This window comes from Anastrepha obliqua, chromosome 4 (genome assembly GCF_027943255.1).
Source record: "Anastrepha obliqua isolate idAnaObli1 chromosome 4, idAnaObli1_1.0, whole genome shotgun sequence".
Lineage (NCBI taxonomy): Eukaryota > Metazoa > Arthropoda > Insecta > Diptera > Tephritidae > Anastrepha > Anastrepha obliqua.
The window spans coordinates 23,811,929-23,833,973 of NC_072895.1; the positions used below are offsets into that span (position 1 = coordinate 23,811,929).

The 22,045-nt window shown below is 36.4% G+C and overlaps 1 protein-coding gene across 1 annotated transcript; it reads right to left on the bottom strand.

Moving 5' to 3' along the window:
- Window positions 1-5,354: 5,354 nt before the first annotated feature.
- On the bottom strand, window positions 5,355-6,740 carry LOC129243611 (uncharacterized). Its single transcript, XM_054880761.1, has one exon. The coding sequence runs from the start codon at window positions 6,738-6,740 to the stop codon at window positions 5,355-5,357; it is 1,386 nt and encodes a 461-aa protein (XP_054736736.1).
- Window positions 6,741-22,045: the final 15,305 nt, after the last annotated feature.

Below are 22,045 nucleotides of genomic sequence, written 5' to 3' on the forward strand. Positions count from 1 at the left end.
TGGCCCTGATTCATACTCATGTTATTGGCATGATCTAGAAAAAAATAATGTACGCATGTCGAAGCGTAACTTTGGTGGTGGCAGTGTTATGGTGTGGGCAGCATTTTCGTCAGCTGGCAAGGCTCAACTGTGCTTTGTGCCGTCAAAAATGAACTCAAAAACGTACACCGATATGTTAGAAGATGCCCTCATCACATTTTTAGGTGAAAAAATGGACGAAGACAGCATTTTTCAGCAAGACAACGCTTCCATCCATGTGTCAAAAGGAGTCTCGAAATTGGCTTAAGGAGCATAAAATTGACCTGTTGGGGTGGCCCGCTTGTAGTCCCGATTTGAACCCAATAGAAAATCTCTGGGCATGGATGTCGAGGAAAATTTATGGTCAAAAAGCCCAAGGAAAAACTTACAAAACAGTTTTGGAGCTGAAATTAGCAATAAAAGAAGCATGCGAGGATGTGGACAGATCCCTTCTGCAAAGTTTGGTGCAATCAATGCCAAATCGATTATTTGATGTCGTAGCAGCGATAGGCGGCACAACTAAATATTAATAATAATTCTAATAATAAAATTTTAATAATAATAATAATAAAATATTAATAATTAATTTATGTAAGAATTAGGAAAAAATTGAAATAATAAAATGCGTTTATATGGATATGTAGCATTTTTAAGCACAATTTTAAATAGAGACCCGCTATTTTACAACAAAACGCAATAGATAAGAAACAAATGCAACGATGGTTTACTGTTACCTTAACGAATAGTTTGGAAGAATATTTGTTGTTGTTATTGTTGTAATCTTAAAACAGTTCTAAAGTAAACGAAAAAAATGCAATGCGTTTAAACGAAAATGTACCACTATACATACACACATTAGTGTAATGCCATTTTTTATACATAATACAAGGAAAACTGTTGAGGACCTCCGAATAGTATTCATTTGTATGCTCGTTTTAACTCTTTACTGCGACATAAAAAATTTATTTTTTGTTGTTAATTGGTGAATATGGAATACAAGTAACACATGAATGCAAAAAAAAAATATTTACCGTTAGGTTTTTGAGAAACAAGGTGGTCACCACCAGTAACCACCATGGCTGAAGGGTACAAAAATTTATTAAAACTAATGCACTCAATTACTTCACTTTTTTATTTATTTTTAGAAAAAAGACAATACAAAATTTGGTAATAAATTTACAAACAATTATTTCTTGTGAAAATCTGAAAAACATGTCTTTCCTTTTCGGAGGCAAAGTGGAACGTGGCATGTTCTGCATTGCCATACTGTGCGGACAGGGACGCTTTTGGTAATGCAAAAGGCGCATCTTCTAGGTGTGCCTCTAAGCGGTTGGTGTCGATTACTCTCATGACGGATTTCAGCAGGCACGCTAGGCTTATAGCGTTTTATAGCAACTGGTACAGGAGATCTTGGGCTTGTTTACGTAGCAAGGTGCTAACAGCCCCTGTTAAATTGAGCGGCGAAAGTCCTTCAATGTCAACTCATCCAAATGAAGTCTGTTAATCAGAAGCTCTTTGTAAGCTATATAGCTATTGATAACGCAGCAATCCAAGAAATTTAAAAAAAATCGGTGCCACCACTTTTGGGATTTTCGGTCGATGGAGTAACAGGCTTTTAATTGATCGAATTTATCAACGAAGTTCATATTGCTGTTGTATTTCTTTACAGCAGATGGTTTAGTATTATTTCTGAAGTTGCGGCGAAGAATTTCAAGCATAGGACGGACTTTATATAACTTATCATAGTCTGGATGCTTTCTAGCAGGCATGAGATTATTGTCATTCAGATGCAAGCATCCAAGAAGCCAGCTGAAGCGGTTTATAGGCATACAAGAGGAAATGTAGGAGTCACGTAAATCAGGAGCAGAAGACTAGTAATCTGTGTGGGTAGCTTTTTATACCCATCACCATATTTATGGCCAAGAAAGTTTGTATTTCAGAAGGACTGGTAGGAGAAAAAGGTTTACCTTCTTGTGTTGCATATAGGTTAGTTTGAAAGCTTATGACCTCAACCAAGTCCTCTGTCCAAAACATGTGAAACAATCGAAGTGGTGTTAAAACTTCCAAGCTGATTATATGATCAGCTAAGCCCACACTCTCAACAAACTCGCCAGGTCTATCCATAAAGAAGGTCCTTTCCATTTAGGAGGCTGCAAGATCGTAGAGTTAACAATATTATTCTGACTTACAAAGTTTGATCATGGATATTCTGTACATCTGCCCCACACACATCCAATATCGATTTTGACACTGGCCACTCAGGCCACTTGCATTTTAATATCTGATTCAACTTATGCATTTACTTTAATTATACTTTTTAACAAGTACTTACATTTTCAAACAAGTGGCAACTCTCTACAAAAATATATTCGAAATTAAACTTTTTTCATCAGAAGCCTGCACTGTTATATTTGATTGAACTTATTGATTTAATTAAAAAATTTTTAACAGATACAAACAAGTGGCAACGCTCTATCGAAATATTTTCGAAATTAAACTTTTGCTTAGCTGTATTGTAATATTTGGTTAAATTTATTCGTTTACTTAAATTTTTTTAATAAGTGATTAATTTTTGCAACAGGTGGCAACGCTCTACAAAAATACAGTCAAAATTAAACCCTTGTTTACCTGTATTGTAATATTTGAGTGCACTTATTAGTTTACAATGAAAAAACTTTTTAACAAGTACTTAAATTTTCAAGTGGCAACCCTCTACAAAAATATTTTTGAAATTAAACTTTTTTTCATAAGACACCTGCTTTGTAATATTTGACTGAACTTATTAATTCACTTGAACTTTTTTTACAAGTACTTAATTTTTCAAGCAAGTGGCAACCCTCTCCAAAAATATTTTCGAAATTCAACCTTTTTTCTTTAGACACCTGTATTGTAATATTTGATAGAACTTATTAATTTACTTTAATTCAAATTTTTAACAGAGACTTAATTTTTCAAACAAGTGGCAACCCTCTACAAAACTATTTTAGAAATTAAAACTTTTTTTCATCAGACACCTACATTGTAATATTTGACCAAACTTATTAATTGAATTAAAACTTTGAACAGGTGGCAACCTTTTCAAAAATATATACTAAGTTACGAGTTTTCAAACCTCCTTCCTTGTTTTAAACCTCCCATACTGTTTATTCAGTTTATTTTATTACTTTTTATTGAATTTAATTTTCAAACAAGTGGCAACCCTCTACAAAAATATTTTCGAAATTAAACCATTTTTCGTTAGACACCTGCATTGCACTATTTAATTGAATTTATCAAGTGTCTTAAAAGGGGCATGTTTTTAATCCTGACAAACCCACATACTTATAAACCTTCACACTTATAATTTAAATAGGATTTTCCTTGTATGCTTGTTTTTATTTTTTCCTCAAATATGTCTCTTGGAAAATACATAAAACAAAAATTAGGACAAATTTGCTGACTGCCTCTTTTAGGGGAAAAATATATTTTTTATGTTAAGAACTATAAATATTTTGCAAAACTAAAACGATGCAAAAATAGAAAAAAAACATTTTTTTTTTGAAGAACCTCAAAGTTGCTTCGTTAAGTAAAGTAAACTATTTTAGAGCATAAATCTTAAAAGTAAAAATTACCGAATCAATTGGCTCCCATTCAGAATTTCATTCCTTTCTTGTCGCCTATGCAAATATGAAGCAAATTGGGTAGTATTTTTTTAGACACATGAAAAACACACACCAAAGATATGACATTTCTCATAAGTATTAACGCCACAATGAAATTTTAGAAAATAAGAAGCAAGCCGGGTATATAAGGGCCTCCTTCGTCCGAACTCTTCTAAGTAAGTGATTGTGGCTAAATCGTTGAATTGAACAAAAGGCGTAGTTTGCCTAAAATGGAAATATTACATTTTTGTATTCTCATTTATTATTATTTGTAACGGGTGATCAATCATGAGGTGCTTTTTTCAATAGTTAAAAAAAAAACAAAAATGTAAATTATGTTCAAAACCTTTATTTATCATTTGAAAGGACATTCTTTGACATTTACTTTTTGAATATGACTTCATTCAAACATTGGCCGCAACTACGCTTAAGGTGGTCCATTCTGAAGGTCCAATTTTCAATCACTCGTTCGAGCATTTCGACTGGTATGTCGTGAATAACACGCGTAATGTTGGCTTCCAGAGCTTCAATCGTAGCTGGTTTATCAGCATAGACCTTGGACTTCACGAATCCCCAAAGAAAAAAGTCCAAAGGTGTGATATCACAAGATCTTGGTGGCCAACTCACAGGTCCTAAACGTGAAATCAGCTGCTCTCCGAAATGGCTTATCAATAAAGTCATTGTTTCACGAGCTGTATGGCAAGTGGCTCCGTCTTGTTGAAACCAAATGTCGTACAGATCATTAGATTCAATTTCAGGTAGCAAAAAGTCCGATATCATGGTACGGTAGCGAGCACCATTCACAGTTACGTTGCGGCCATCATCATTTTTGAAAAAATATGGACCGATGATTCCACCAGCCCATAAACCACACCAGACCGTTGTTTTCTCTGGGTGTAAAGGTAGCTCTTGAACCTGTTCTGGTTGCTCTTCATCCCAAATACGGCAATTTTGCTTATTGACGTAACCATTGAGCCAGAAATGCGCCTCATCGCTGAACAAAATTTTGCTCGAAAACAGCGGATCTTCTTCAATCTTTTCAAGAGCCCAATCAGCAAAACGGTGACGTGCAGGAAGGTCATTTGGCTTTAGTTCTTGTACGAGCTGTATTTTGTATGCTTTTAAATGAAGATCCTTCCGTAAAATTGACCAAGTTGTTCCATACGACAGTCCAAGTTGCTGAGAACGGTGCCGAATCGATTCATCGCGGTTTTTACGTATACTCTCTGCTACTGCCGCTATATTCTCAATGATTCTTGCTGGACGTGGTCTATTCGGTCGAGAATTATCCACCAATGAATATTCGGATTCAAATTTGTTGATGCTATGTCGAATAGTGTTTAAGGCAGGCCGATTATGTTGCCCATAATGCGGTCTAAGCGCACGAAAAACATTTGTCACAGAACACTGATTTTCATAATACAGTTCAACAATTTGTAGACGTTGTTGCGGTGTGAGTCTTTCCATGATGAAATGCCAAACGCTGTTCAACAAATCCACGATGACAGTTTGCCACAACTCGCGCGCGATCTGTAAAAAAAACGCAAATGAAAAAACTCCTCTTAATTGATCACCCGTTATAAGTATTTACATAATAGAAATACTCATAATATTTACCTTATCTCTCAAATGAATTTCAATGGCCAACTCCCTCACTCACATGAATCAAATTGCAACTCAACTTTTCTCTCATCCTTATTCCTCATGCTTCCTCCTCTTTCTCAATTCGAATACACAAATTTCCATAATAAAAACAACACTGCTCACACCCAGTCCACAGAGTAGTAAGCAGCACGGCAACTTTATATCTTCCACACGAATATCGTGAAAGTGCTCGATGCTACTATTGTCCTTGAGCGATAATTTTGCAGTTGCCCACATATCCATGAAAGGCATTGTGCGCCATTGCTCCAAAAGACCTCTTTCGATTACTCGAAGTATCATCTTGTTCAAAGGCTCCATTAGGTATGAATTCTCAGCTAAGGGTATGCTCATCAATATATGGTCAGAAATTTTTAACGTTGGAGCCAAACAGAATACTTTTTTTTCGAATTTTTGTTGTTGTAACTCGAAAATGGGCCAAATTGATTCCGGCATACTATAGCCATATGTTGTGTCGTACTCACCACGATGACGCTTAAATGTTTTGGTATCTTCTAGTTGTAATATATCCTTGAATGTTTTATTGAAAGCAGGTCCCATAGTTTTTTGGACAAGTCCGATTTCATTGCGGTTGAGCATGACTTTGAAATTGGCGCGTCGCATATCATCGAATGTAAGAATTCTCGGCTTCAGTGGAGGGCTCATGAGCACCGATTGGAAGTAAACTGAATACAGGCTGCTAACGAAGAGGCCGAGTAGAAAGAGAAAAGTGTAAAGTATTTTCATTGAAAGCATTGGACGTTTCCGTATGAGTAGGGAAAGACCAAATATGCCACGAAAGATATTTTCATTAACTAATACATTGACCAAATTGAAGTCACTTGACTTTTTGCACAATTTATGCTTCATAAAATTGTCCAGAATTGAGAAGAGGAAACCCAAAATCGCTAAAATTGTGATGACTTGGGTCGTGACGACCATCAAGTATATTTTCGAATACTCAAGCGGTTGCGGACATGGCAATACAATAAACCATTCAATCGACTCCAAGGTATACGACATATACGGATAGGTGGTCTGCACATCAAAAGATGATGGGCTTAAAGTGATTGCTATGTCCAAAATACCTTGCATGACATAATCACTCAGAACGCTCAAATGTAGACCGGCACCTGGTGTGACTGGATGTAAATATTGGAATGTGGCATTGTACTTTTCCGCAAAGGCGATCATCAGACGGCCAATGTAGCCACTCAAATGTTGTTGACCTGAGGCGTCTTCATAAATCATAGTACGTGGCTCAGTTTGTCCCGGCAGAGTAATGAAAGTTTTTCCTTGCAGATTAGTGTAATGACAAGGAAAGTAGCTCTGCGTTTTACTCAAAAGCTCGGGCATCCAACGTCCACTGGGAAATGGGTAATATCGATATATCAGTGATTCTGTGTAGAAATCATTGAAGATCGCAATCACAATCGACATAAGCTGAACTTCCAAGTAGTTCCGTAAGGTATTTAGAAGCGCGGGCGAGGGTTTTGCGACTGCGATGCGTTAAATAATGCGAGTCTGGCGTCTGTCTTGTAAGTTGACGGCCATAATGCTGAGTACCTTGAGAGTGATCTGTTCTTGCAAGCAAATTACTGTCAGAATGTTACTGTTGAAACGGTCCTTTAGCTTGTCTTCCGATGCCTGATAGCCAGAGACGGGTATCAATGGTATTTTTAAGTGCTTCCACAGTTTGTCAATAGGTAGACAACTTTTATTCGCTGTTTGTAATAGAAAAAGTGTATCAAAGGGATCCTCTTCGTAAATTCGACGTAGTGCATCGACAAACGGATCATCCACTGCCATGTCTTGGATGCGTTGTAAATGCGCCGAGCCGCTGGTGTTGAGCAGAAGAAGCAGCACCAATAAGAGTAGATACGACATTTCTTGTAGCCGAATATTTCAGAACTAATTAAGATGTCAGTTTTTGGGGTAATATTTATGTGGTTGCAAGTCCTACCCAGCCGTTGATTAGCGTGCGACTTAACATCTGTCAGTGACAGCGCTAGTTTAATTGACTTTAAATGAAGCTGTTCATTAATCAAGGAATAAAAAAACCCAGTTAATTATGTTCTCATATTCTGCACTAATTGCTTGAAATCTATAATTGTATTTTCTGCGCGACTAACTAAAAATAATATAATAATAGTTTTTATAGGCAGCGCTCAACAAATTTTACATTGTAAAATATTCACAAAAAACAGCAAAAAATACGCACACATGCATATGCAAACATTCGAAACTGACCATGCAGCAGATTTGGTTTTATTATGGTATCATAGAGTCAAGAGTCACAATTTTAGGCGAGTGACCCCATCTTTTTCCAATAGCGCCTTTCGATCCATACAAAGCTACTGTTGCATTCCTTATCCTTTCCTCAATGCTGGGCTTCCATGTTAGTCTTCTGTCAAGGTTTAAACCGAGGTATTTCACCTTGTCAGAAAGCACCAACGGAGCGCCCCTATTGAGGGGAGTAGATGTCTGGATATTTTATATTTCCCGATAAAAAAGATGAGTTCCATCTTGAGAGGATTTACCGACAAACCGCTCTGCGTTGAGATATACATACCTGCATCATATCTTAAAGAGTATTCACACACTTGCCACTAACAATTAGTGCCACATCATCCGCATAAGCAATCAACCTGCAACCCCTTCTCCGAAACCATTCAGCAAGTCATTGACAATGACAACCCAGAGATCTGGTGAGAGAACTCTGCCTTGCAGAGTGCCCTTACTTATCTGTCGGCGGAAAGAGATGTCACCCCACTCAGCTGCGACCATTCTGTCGCTAAGCACTCTGTAGATAAACCTCGGCTCTGATCCCCAGTTTATCCAGAGACTTGGTGAGGGCCTCAGGGAGGAGATTATTAAAAGCCACCTCAATGCTGAGGAAGTTGTCCACTACGAATTTCTTCTGATAAAGGGGCTTCTCCATACATTTCACAATTATATGCAGAGCAGATTTTGCTGAGTATGTTGGGTATGCGACAAACGCCCCCGAGGATTTTCGCCTCTTATGTGCTTAACCAGCAAACAGTCATGGATGCGAAAAGTTATTGGTGCGCTTCCCAAGCTGATGTTACAAGATGTTGGATTCATCAGAGAACGACTCCTCGCCTCTCATCGCTTCTCATCGCCCAACATCCCGATTCGTCTCTCAAGTACCCAAAGAGAGTGAAACTCATATGAACCTTGAAGACTCATGAAAGACCTCCATACTTTCTCAGAAGCTTCTCCAAGAGACCCTCTTAGCCTTCCTAATTTCGGACTTATAGGTTCCTAGCTTTATCTTATAAAGCTCCCTTCCCTGAGGAAGACTTAACCCTTTTAGCCCTACTAAATAGGCGTTGGCACTAAACCCTAAGTTTGAAGAGCTCAATTGTCCACCAGGACGGTTTTTCCTTCTAAGGGAGCATTCTAAAAAGAGAGAAGCTTTCAAGGACCCAAGCTGCGGTCAAAATCTCCACTAGCCTGTCGATCGCTCTCACCATGATCTAGATTTCCATCGGTGCGTCGGAGAGAGTTCTCCACATACGGAGAGGCAGATCACAACATGTTAGCGCAGCCCGCGGGTCATCAGGATTGATACTAGTAAGATTCTGATTATGACATACTGGATTGGAAGCGGCTCGAACAGTGTAGCTCTGTAATATGAGAAAGCTACTCAGCCCTATTCAAACCTGGCAGATCTCACAAAACACTCACAGGGTGTAGTCTTTGGTGACTACGTAGGTTGAGTTGAGATGGATCCCCATAAGTTTCGGTATGAAATCTGGCTCTGAACACTGGACGAAATGATAAGCAATGTAAGCTAAATGAATACCGAAGCTGAAGAAGCCTTTACGCCGAGCACCGTTACAAGAAGGTTCCCCTTTCAAGAAACAGTAACAACTGAACTCTTGCAGCGGGTCAATGCCGTACAAACAGAATGACAATTCAGTCGAGTAATGAGCTCGATGACATAGTGGGGACACTGAGATCCCGTCTCAACAAGGACGTTACCTAACAGCCACAGCAGAAAGCGACACCAAACTCGGATAAAGGCGCTCCGGCCCCTCTGGCAATGACCCCAAAGCCTGGCACACTATTCGAACTGGTAGAGCGTCTAGGAAAGGAAATCGACGGATTACTTTCATATATCGAACCGGGAGAAAATGTCCAAGGCGATATTAGAAAGGTGTGGAGTACAATGAAATACACACACGCTGACATGACTATGCAAGGGTCAGGCTGATATCGACCCCCAACAAAAAATAAGTATAAAACTGAAACCGTCTACATCTTTACGAAGACTCGATGAACGTAAATATATAATTGAAGCTCTGTCTTGAGCAGTTTGAAGCCTCTAGCGCATCGGCAAGTTGCTACTTAAATCTATTTAAGTGCTCACTAATGGCAATCGAATCACGTCAGCTCTACTCTACATGAACGCTTAATGAAATTTCTAATTTGCCCTTCATAAGACTCATCAATCAGTGACTGCTTCAAGCCATTCATCAACACCCAAATAAATACTCAAGCCAATAAAATTCTTGGTTGATTGAAAATGTTTCCTTCCGTAACATATTTGACGACACTTCAATTACGATCATTTTCAGCATGATAAAATCTTGCACAACGGTAATTTTATGTACATAGATTCCGGCATTTTAGGTCATTCACATATTAGCTACTAATGTTCCTGCTTTCGGATTTCGGTAGTAAAATTATATGAAGAAGCAAAATAGTCTTAGCAGCCTTCTTAAAGAGTAAAGTACGAGTCTGCGGCAAAATGTTGCTAATAAGCAGTGCAATACTTCTCCTCAACTCTCCACTGTCGGTGGCTCACTTCTCAAGCAACTGGCACCTCGCAAACACTTCGAGCATCAACATCAGCCAAATTATAAACAAAATTCAATTGGAGCGAGAAATCTACTCATTTCTCATTATCAACGCCCACGACTCAAGTCAGAGTTGTCTCTGTGACGATTCCATTCGAATTCTCAGCGCTTATGGCACTGTTAGGCTACTGCAAGCAAACAGCTCTTGCTCGCACACGCCCAGCCACTCCAATGATAAAATCCTAGTGATTCGTTGTTTACCGAATAGATTTGTGTCGGATTCATTGGAGGCGATGGTCGGTTGTCTCAAAAATAAACGCAATATCCGCATTCTCTTCATCTGGGATACCGAGTACAAGACTGAATGGATAAAAAACCGTGAAGAACTTCAACAACAGCAACAACTACTTTTCGAATACTGCGCCCAAATGCGCTTATTGAACGTGATCAGCATTTACAGAGACTACGTGGACGATGGACACTTCTATACTTTTAGCTACTTTCCTCAGTTCCATGTCCAAAGTAAAACAATGAAGGAGGATTGCTTTCCCGATCGCATCAGAGACATGAAGGGTGTCGCCATACGTTTTATTCCCGAGAGTGTTGAACCATGGATTATTGTGTGGCGTGACCGGTTTGGTAATTTTCAGGTTACTGGGATTGTGGCAAAACTTTTGCGTGAATTCGCTAAACGAAACAATGGTACACTAACCTATTCGGTGATTGATAATTTGACGCCAGTACCAAATATGTTAGCGTTATTAGAGAATGATACTGCTGACATAGTGACTGGAATCGCAAGTTCAAGCTTAAAGACAGCTGGTGTTGATACTTCAGCACCTTTGCTGTCAATTGATTGGATTATTATGCTGCCTTTACCTCCCCTAGTACCCGACAGCGAAGTACTTTTATTCCTGCTCAATTCTGTGTTGGGACTATTTCTCCTGTTACTACTCCTCACCTTCTCATTCGTTCTTACATTGGAAGGTTTGCTTTGGCGGCGACGTTCTCCAACAAACAGTTTACGTTTCTTCATTTGGATATTCACCAATGTTGTGCTCCGTAGTATAATTGGACAGCCCTCGTGCTCGGTCGTTCACCTTAAGACGAAATTCACAAAACGTTTTATTTACATTTTTCTCTTGCTCAGTGGCATCTTCATTAGCACCTATATAACTGCGGGCCTTAACTCGTATTTAACCAGCAATCCACATAAGTACTCCCGTCTAACAACGTTCGAGGAGTTTATAAATTCAGAAATAAAAATTAAAGCAAGTGAAAAACTATATCGCACTCTGGCTTTTTTTATCAATCCGAAATACGTCGGAACCATGGAAAACAAATTCATAATTGAACCATCGCTCGAGCTACTGCAACATCAGCGTTCATCTTTGGATACACGATTTGGTTATACACTAGGTGACCCATTGTGGAAGGCAATGTCAACACATCAGTCGTATTTACCACGACCACTCTTCTATGTGAGCGAAAAAATCTATGTGATAAAAAATCTTCTACTGTCAATACCTTTGCAAGAACACTCCATTTATAAGGAAGCGATCAACAATATGATCCATCAGGCACAAAGTGTAGGACTCACTGAGTTGTGGATCCGTCAGATCTATGATGACTTGCTGATGGCGAAAATAATTAATAGAACTATAGTGAAGCCCGCTGTATATGAACCATTGGACTTGGAACATTTCCACTGGTTGTGGTGGATGTACGGCTTTGGCGTGAGCTTATCCGTTTTGGTATTTTGCGCCGAGGTTTGGTATTACAAAAGGACGCAAAAGAAGGCTGTAGGCGAGCTGAGGAGATTGAAGAGGAGAGTTCGAAACGGGAGGAAATGACTTTAGAGTTAGATGTAACCTTCGTCATTTCAAAGTGGACATTCACTCATAAGGGAAATGTTCAATTGAACAGAAACAATAAATAAAGACAGTATCTCTCATATTTATAAGGACGTTATACCTAATATCAATGCACTGTAATTCAATGTTTGTAAGTAAAATTGCTGTAGAATCTACTATGTATGCAAAATGTAGTAAACAAAATAAAAAAATGCAAATAGAAATGAGTGAAAATAATTTGCTATAAAATATTGGGCTTCCATGTACATCATGGGAGCGAGGTGAGTATATGTATGTATATACGGACCGCATATATGTATATGTATAGATCTGATCTGGCATCATGCAACTATTAGAGCCTCATGAAAGGACGGAAGGCATTCGTTATACTAAAGAAACTTATTTAGACAGGTCCTTGATAGTTCGTTCAATAAATTGGAAAAGTATTCCACTTTGTTTAACGAAGCAGAGGGCGAATAGCAAATAAAAATAATTGCCTATATTTCCCTATGTTTAGCTACCATATTTGAAAAAGGAGGTGTTTGATGTAGTAATAAGAAATTAAGCGTTTGGTACACGACACTTTGCGGCACCGAAATATATTTCGGGAGTGATGTTACATTTTTTATAATCGATTTTCATCAAATCGAATTACACAAGAAATTAAATATGACAAACACCTCCAAAACCTTGCCTTATAGTTATTAAAAAAAAAATCGGATTATCGCACCTTTGCGTACTTAAAGCCCTATAACTTAGTTGATTATCAACCGCTTCATCAAAATGTCCAATAAAAAAAATTAATTCTGGGAATGCAGTTTCATAGCTCATTCATAGCTCATTCAATACTAGGATAGATTAGTTTTGGTTGAGTGGCTGTCATTTGACGAACTTAGGCTTGAATACAGTAATTCCATTGTGACACCATTAAAGCGCGCCCTTTACACTCCTGAGTCTTCTCTGAATTTTCTTACTAAGCTAAGCTTCTAAGTTTAAGCATTTAAGAAAAAACTCTCCACTTGGATTACCAATGAAGCTCATAGTGTGCGCAGGCCCGGCAAGTTTTCTTACAACGAGGTGTTCTTCAACGATAAAATATTTCGTGGCGTCATTGGACTCTCCTTTCAATTGCGTAAAGAACGCAACTACAAATTTTATCTGCTCTACTTTCTAATCTTTCTGCAGGGTATCATTTGGAGTACCGTTTATAGCGCGCAACTCAATGGTTTCTTTAGTCGTCCACCATCCGGTGAACAAACCAACACTTACGACGATCTCAAGATGCGTGGCATACAAATTGCTATACCTCTGGAGGAATTTGAGTTGCTGGAAAAGTTCATGTCCAAGGCCTTCATGCGTACCTACAGAGACATTTTCCTCATCATACCCGAGTTGCGTGATTTCTATGCGCTACGTAAGAGTCTTAACACACAATTCGCTCATTCGGAAATCTGGGCAATGGTTGCACGCCAGCAACTTCACTTCTCACAACGCCTATTTCGTGTCTCAGAGGAGGTGCAGTTTCATAGGCAGACTTTATTGGCTTCGTTCAATGCCTATTTGTTGGATATGCAGGCGTATGGTTTCTGGAATCATTGGACAGCGATGAGCCTATTCGAAATGGTCGAGGCGGGAAAGCTTAGCCTGGAAGATTTTGTAGAACCACTCGGTTATAAGGCGCTACAATTTCGCGATCTGTATTACATTTGGTGGATCTATATTTCGGGTATTGCCACTAGTTGCTTTTGCATTCTGGTGGAAGTTTTGCATCAGAAGCTCAAGCGTGACGGTCAACAATACTTGGCACCGCTTTGGAACCAAATTGAAGAACGTTTGAATTGGAGATATAAATTTAGTAATTTTAGAAAGTGAAATTTTGCTATATTTATAAACTTATTTGTTATAAAAATAAAATTGCTAATCGATGTTGAAATAAGACTTTACATAAATTATGAACTTTTAAAACTATTGGGAGGTTGAATTAGTTTTAAAGGTTTTTTCGAAGATTTGGGGCTTTATTGTGAAAAAACGGAACAAAATATTTTATTCGAAGTATTGGCCATCGCTAGCTACAACTTTCGCCCATCTTTCGGGCAATTTGCGGATGCCGTTTCTCCAAAATTCTGGCCGCTGCTTGGCTTTCCATGACTCAACCCATATTTTGGTAGCCTCGTACGAGGAGAACCGCTGGTCCGCCAAATCGAGGCTCATATGCCGGAACAAATGATAATCGGAGGGAGCTATGTCTGGACTATACGACGGGTGGGGTAACACTTCCCAGCCAAGCGTTCCAAGGTATTTTTTGACAGGGTGAGCAACATGCGGCCGAGCGTTGTCATGTTGCAAAATAACCTTGTCGTGCCTTTTTACCGTTTCCGGCCGTTTTTCTTTCAATGTCCGGTTTAAACGCATCAATTGCAGTCGGTAACGATCCCCCGTGATTGTTTCGCCCGGTTGGAGCAGCTCAAAATATACGACCTGATCCCACCAAATGCAGAGCATGATTTTCTTGCCGTGAATATTCTGCTTGGCCGTCGACGTTGATGCGTGGCCGGGCAAACCCCATGATTTTTTGCGTTTTGGGTTATCGTAGTGGATCCATTTTTCGTCGCCAGTCACCACCCGATGCAAAAAACCCTTCCGCTTTTGTCGCTCGATCAGCAATTCGCACGTAAAAAATCGCCGTTCGACGTCGCGCAGCTTCAACTCGTACGGGACCCAATGTCCTTGCTTTTGGATCATTCCCATCGCTTTTATACGCTTGCAAACGGTTGATTTATCAATGCCCAATGATTCAGCAAGCTCTTCTTGGGTTTGGCACGAGTCCTCGTTTACCAATTCCCCCAATTCCGCGTCCTCGAACTTTTTGGGCTGGCCAAGACGCTCCTTGTCTTCGGTGTGAAAATCACCACTTTTGAATCGTCGAAACCAGTACTCACATGTTGAAATCGACGGAGTATGGTCTGGGTAGGCCTCCTGCAGCAATTGACGGGCTTGGGCTGTATTTTTTTTCAAATTGAAGCAGAAAAGCAAAGCTTCCCGCAAATTGCGTTTCGACGGCACGAAAGTTGACATACTCGGAGCACGAAAACACTGCGTTGTTTATACTTCAGCGAAATGACAGATACTGATAAACAAAGCCTAGGGATGAGGCTTTGTCATGAATATATATTCAGTATTGCCAACGCGATAAAGTGATAAATAGCGCCATCTGTGTGTCACCTTTAAAACTAATTCAACCTCCCAATAATTTTTTTAAAGCAGAGTGATTCAAGTATTTCACACATTACCGTAAATTTTTTTGAGAATTCGGTTTATTTATAGGCTTGAGTGCAATAAAAAGAAAAAAAAAATTTAGTAAAAGTAAACTGAAAAAAAAAAATAAAAAGTAATCTATATATATAAAAATGAAATGATGTTCGTTTGTACGCAATTTTTTGGGCCGAAACGAGGCCAATTTTATTCGTTCTTTTTTTCATATTATAGGGATCCACTATGGGAAGGTTTTTAGCAAAAAAAAAATGTTTTTTTTAAATATTTTCTTCATATAAAAAAAGAAAAAATCAAAATATTATACAAAACAAAACTTGCTCGATTCTTAGATTGTAGTAAGTTTCGAATCGACATTCATTTTATGTGTACAACTTTTTTTGAATTTTTCGTTATTGTGAAACGATTTGTGTCGTGTTATAATTAAAGAGTCGAATACAGAAATTTTCAAATGATTCGAATGAAAATTTTTTTTTTTTTATTTCTTCCATAAAATATTACACCTGTCGTTAGACAATAAGTAATTTGATTCACAAAAAGATGGAATGAGAGTGATATTGAAGGGCCAATGCCCCCAAGCTCATTTAGAAGAAATATATACATACATATATTTAAAAACAAGTGGTTAAGGGGGAAGTCTACTGTGAATTTTTCAAAAAATCGATTTTTTTTTATTAGCTTAAAAAATACTTTGAACCCTCTTAAATAAGGTACAATATGTGTTACAGCTGGCTAAATTTTTCTTCGTTGAAATTTCGACCTTTTCCCGAAGCGCTCCAAAGCGCGTACCTGCGGCACATGAAACTTTAAACGCATTTTTCTCGAAACTAAGTTTTTGTATACGGTGTACACGATATCTCGAGTTCTGATAAATGAATCAGCTTAAAAATTTAATTATATATTCTCTGTAATAGTGTCTCTCGTCTGACATAGGATTTTTTTGATATCGTTACTTGTTAAATTGTTATAAACAATAGTAACATCAATTTTAGGCAAAAAAAAAGAAAAAAATTTCAAGAATTTTTTTTTCAACGCCAAAATTTTTTATCGACATTATCCTACGTCAGACGAGAGTCAATACTATGTATATGATAACAATATTTTGTTTTTTTTGTTTTAGATCACCGAAACGTAAGATTTCATGTACACCGTTTAGGCACCTAAGAAAAGCGGACCTGCGCTTGCAGAAGTGCCACAGCGGCCATTTTGAATATTTTGACTTAAAATTTTTTTTTCAAAAACTTAAATATATAATAAAGATAAGAGTTTAAATAGATTTTATGTACGAGCAATATTTTGTTAGAAATAAAATCCGGAAAATAAGCCTGTTTTTTTCCCTTGTCACAGTAGACTTCCCCCTTAACAAACAATGACATATACGATTAGTTGACAATTGATTACAAGGATTTTGCAAGATCTGTTGGTATTTGACGGTTAAGCCGACTTTGGGTAGATTTTTCTTTATTTGGTAGTCTTCTCATCATAGGATTTGTATGCGTTAATAGTCTATTTATGTGTCTTCTGCTAGCGCTTTGTATTGTTTCATCAATAGTATCGATGCCAAGGTCGCGATGAATATCTGCGTTAGGTATGTACCAAGGGGCATTAGTTAAGGTCCTAAGTATTTATGAAAATAATGTTTCAATTCAATTGAGCAATGCTTTCTTTGACCAATTCTATATGGAAATGAATGCGTTTGCAAACGATGTTTTCGGCTATGAACAAATGTTGGAATCGAATGAAAAAGGAAAGAAACGCGAAATGATAAAAAAAAATTCTTGGAAAATTTAAAATGAATGGTGCTTCATTGGAAAAATTCAAAGGTAATAAGAACATACACAAGATAAAGTTAAAATTCGAATTTTTAGATTTATTTTGTTTATTTCTCATTTTTCAGAAGTACACCACACAATAACTCATTCCAACTCTGATTTTGAAATCCTGTTGGAATTGGTGATCGATAATTTTGTCACTATAATGGTCAATGGAAATTTGCGTGTATCAGACCCTGCATATTATTTACCATATCAACTTTTTATGGGACATATGGACCAAATGAACACAAAAAAATAATTTAGTTTTGTTTTGATTTTTTGCAACATTTTGGTTTTCAGTTAATACAATAAAAACAATACTGCTTTTCGTTAACACAAGTGAACACAAAATTCTAAATTTATTACGTTGTTTGTTTAGTATTTTTTTAGAAAAAAAGTAAATTTTTTGGTTTTGAGGAAATTTGTTTATTGTTGCTATTTGTGAAAGCGTACATATTTGTAAGTATTTGACTATAATCCTAAAAGTTAATGGAATACCACTATGACACATAGAAAACATTTTTTCAAAGGTGTGTTTTTCGAAAATTATAAAAAAATTGTTTTCAAAAGAAGAAATAAAGTAAATTAAAAAAATTTCGAAAGCATGAAATTTTTTCAAAACCAAATTTTCCTCAAAAAGATAAAAGAAATTTCTTCGAAGAGGTGTTTTTCTAAAATTACAAAAAAAAAATTTCAAAATTTTAAACAAATAAAATAAAATAAAACTTTTTCAAGGGTATGAAATTTTTTCAAAACAAAATTTTCTGAAAACCAAACAAAATTTAAAAAAAAAATGGTGTTTTCAAAGCATTTCATATTCCATTATTAATAGAGAATACATTTTTTCGAGGGGGTGTTTTTCAAAGCGGAAAAAAATCTTTTTTAACAAATCAATTTAAACTTTTACAAAAGTATGAAATTTTTTCAAAACGTTAAATTAAAAAAAAATAGTTTTTTCAAAATATTTAATTTTCAGCAATTAACTGAGAAGAAATTTGTTAGAGCGAAGTGTTTTTCAAAACTTCAAAAAACACTTTTTAACCAAAAAAAATAAACCTTTTTTCAAAAACAACAGGAATGATAACATTGCCTAACAATTTCTGCACTTTTGCACAGTCTAAAGAGGCATTGATACAGAGTGTATTTCCAAACATAGTTCAACATTACAAAAACCATGATTGACTCAGCGAAAGAGCAATTTTAGCTGGGAAAAATAAGGACGTCAATGATATAAATTCAGCTATTTTAGATCAAATACCTGGTACAAAGGAGAAGACGTTTTGATACCCAGAATTCCACTGATTCCCTATTCGCCTTGCCTTCGCTATGACAATTAATAAGGCGCAAGGACAGTCTCTACAAATGTGCGGTATTAATTTAGAATACCCAATTTTTTCTCATGGACAATTGTATGTAGCTTGCTCACCATCGTCATTATTTATTTACGCGAAAGATAGAAAAACCAAAAGCGTTGTCTACCAAAAAGTGTTACAATAAAGTTCGAATGAAATTGTATCAAAGAATTTGCATTGTTTCGTATTAATTTTATTCTCTTTCAGCAAATCATTGAATTTTTCGCCTAGCGAAGCGGGCGAGGGTACGCTAGTAGAAAATAAAAATTTTTAATTTTGATGTTTATTCTGCAAGAAGAATAGAAAAGAAACCAGTTTAATTGCACGCTTTTGTCTTTTGTAATGACTAAATGTTCAAATGACTATGAGTGGATATGGCAACTTAATAATTGCTCTATATACATATGTACATACACACATTAGTGTAATGCCATTTTTTATACATAATACAAGGAAAACTGTTGAGGACCTCCGAAAAGTATTCATTTGTATGCTCGTTTTAACTCTTTACTGCGACATACAAAATTTATTTTTTGTTGTTAATTGGTGAATATAGAATACAAGTAACACACGAATGCAAAAAAAAATATTTACCGTTAGGTTTTTGAGAAACAAGGTGGTCACCACCAGTAACCACCATGACTGAAGGGTACAAAAATTTATTAAAACTAATGCACTCAATTACTTCACTTTTTTATTTATTTTTAGAAAAAAGACAATACAAAATTTGGTAATAAATTTACAAACAATTATTTCTTGTGAAAATCTGAAAAACATGTCTTTCCTTTTCGGAGGCAAAGTGGAACGTGGCATGTTCTGCATTGCCATACTGTGCGGACAGGGACGCTTTTGGTAATGCAAAAGGCGCATCTTCTAGGTGTGCCTCTAAGCGGTTGGTGTCGATTACTCTCATGACGGATTTCAGCAGGCACGCTAGGCTTATACCGTTTTATAGCAACTGGTACAGGAGATCTTGGGCTTGATCCATTGCTGATCGCGGAACTTCCTGGAGCTTGCTTGTTTACGTAGCAAGGTGCTAACAGCCCCTGTTAAATTAAGCGGCGAAAGTCCTTCAATGTCAACTCATCCAAATGAGGTCTGTTAATCAGAAGCTCTTTGTAAGCTATATAGCTATTGATAACGCAGCAATCCAAGAAATGAAAAAAAAATCAGTGCCACCACTTTTGGGATTTTCGGTCGATGGAGTAACAGGCTTTTAATTGATCGAATTTATCAACGAAGTTCATATTGCTGTTGTATTTCTTTACAGCGAATTACAGAATTTCAAGCATAGGACGGACTTTATATAGTCTGGAGGCTTTCTAGCAGGCATGAGATTATTGTCATTCAGATGCAAGCATCCAAGAAGCCAGCTGAAGCGGTTTAGGGGCATACAAGAGGAAATGTAGGAATCACGTAAATCAGGAGCAGAAGACCAGTAATCTGTGTCGGTAGCTTTTTATACCCATCACCATATTTATGGCCAAGAAAGTTTGTATTTCAGAAGGACTGGTAGGAGAAAAAGGTTTACCTTCTTGTGCTGCATATAGGTTAGTTTGAAAGCTAATGACTTCAACCAAGTCCTCTGTTCAAAACATGTGAAACAATCGGAGTGGTGTTACATCTTCCAAGCTGATTATATGATCAGCTAAGCCCACACTCTCAACAAACTCGCCAGGTATATCCATAGAGAAGGTCCTTTCGATTTAGGAGGCTGCAAGATCGTAGAGTTAAAAATATTATTCTGACTTACAAAGTTTGATAATGGTATGATGTGAATAGCTCTTCATGGATATTCTGTACATCTGCCCCACACACATCCAATATCGATTTTGACACTGGCCACTCAGGCCACTTGCATTTTAATATCTGATTCAACTTATGCATTTACTTTAATTATAGTTTTTAACAAGTACTTACATTTTCAAACAAGTGGCAACTCTATACAAAAATATATTCGAAATTAAACTTTTTTTGTTTATAATATTTGATTGAACTTATTGATTTAATTAAAATTTTTTAGCAGATACAAACAAGTGGCAACGCTCTATCGAAATATTTTCGAAATTAAACTTTTGCTTACCTGTATTGTAATATTTGGTTAAATTTATTCGTTTACTTAAACTTTTTTAATAAGTAAATAATTTTTGCAACAGGTGGCAACGCTCTACAAAAATACAGTCAAAATTAAACCCTTGTTTACCTGTATTGTAATATTTGAGTGCACTTATTAGTTTACAATGAAAAAACTTTTTAACAAGTACTTAAATTTTCAAGTGGCAACCCTCTACAAAAATATTTTTGAAATTAAACTTTTTTTCATAAGACACCTGCTTTGTAATATTTGACTGAACTTATTAATTCACTTGAACTTTTTTTACAAGTACTTAATTTTTCAAGCAAGTGGCAACCCTCTACAAAAATATTTTCGAAATTCAACCTTTTTTCTCTAGACACCTGTATTGTAATATTTGATAGAACTTATTAATTTACTTTAATTCAATTTTTTAACAGAGACTTAATTTTTCAAACAAGTGGCAACCCTCTACAAAACTATTTTAGAAATTAAAACTTTTTTTCATCAGACACCTACATTGTAATATTTGACCAAACTTATTAATTGAATTAAAACTTTGAACAGGTGGCAACCTTTTCAAAAATATATACTAAGTTACGAGTTTTCAAACCTCCTTCCTTGTTTTAAACCTCCCATACTGTTTATTCAGTTTATTTTATTACTTTTTATTGAATTTAATTTTCAAACAAGTGGCAACCCTCTACAAAAATATTTTCGAAATTAAACCATTTTTCGTTAGACACCTGCATTGCACTATTTAATTGAATTTATCAAGTGTCTTAAAAGGGGCATGTTTTTAATCCTGACAAACCCACATACTTATAAACCTTCACACTTATAATTTAAATAGGATTTTCCTTGAATGCTTGTTTTTATTTTTTCCTCAAATATGTCTCTTGGAAAATACATAAAACAAAAATTTAGGACAAATTTGCTGACTGCCTCTTTTAGGGGAAAAATATATTTTTTATGTTAAGAACTATAAATATTTTGCAAAACTAAAACGATGCAAAAATAGAAAAAAAACATTTTTTTTTGAAGAACCTCAAAGTTGCTTCGTTAAGTAAAGTAAACTATTTTAGAGCATAAATCTTAAAAGTAAAAATTACCGAATCAATTGGCTCCCATTCAGAATTTCATTCCTTTCTTGTCGCCTATGCAAATATGAAGCAAATTGGGTAGTATTTTTTTAGATACATGAAAAACACACACCAAAGATATGACATTTATGTAACTAGCAAAGAAAATACTTTAAAATTTCTCATAAGTATTAACGTCACAATGAAATTTTAGAAAATAAGAAGCAAGCCGATTAAATAAAATTCTCCTTCGTCCGAACTCTTCTAAGTAAGCGATTGTGGCTAAATCGTAGAATTGAATAAAAGTAGTAGTTTGCCTTAAATGGAAATATTAAATTTTTGTATTCTTATTTATTATTTCTTGTATCAGTATTTACATAAAAGAAATACTCATAATATTTACCTTATCTCTCAAATAAATTTCAATGGCCAACTCCCTCACTCACATGAATCAAATTGCACCTCAACTTTTCT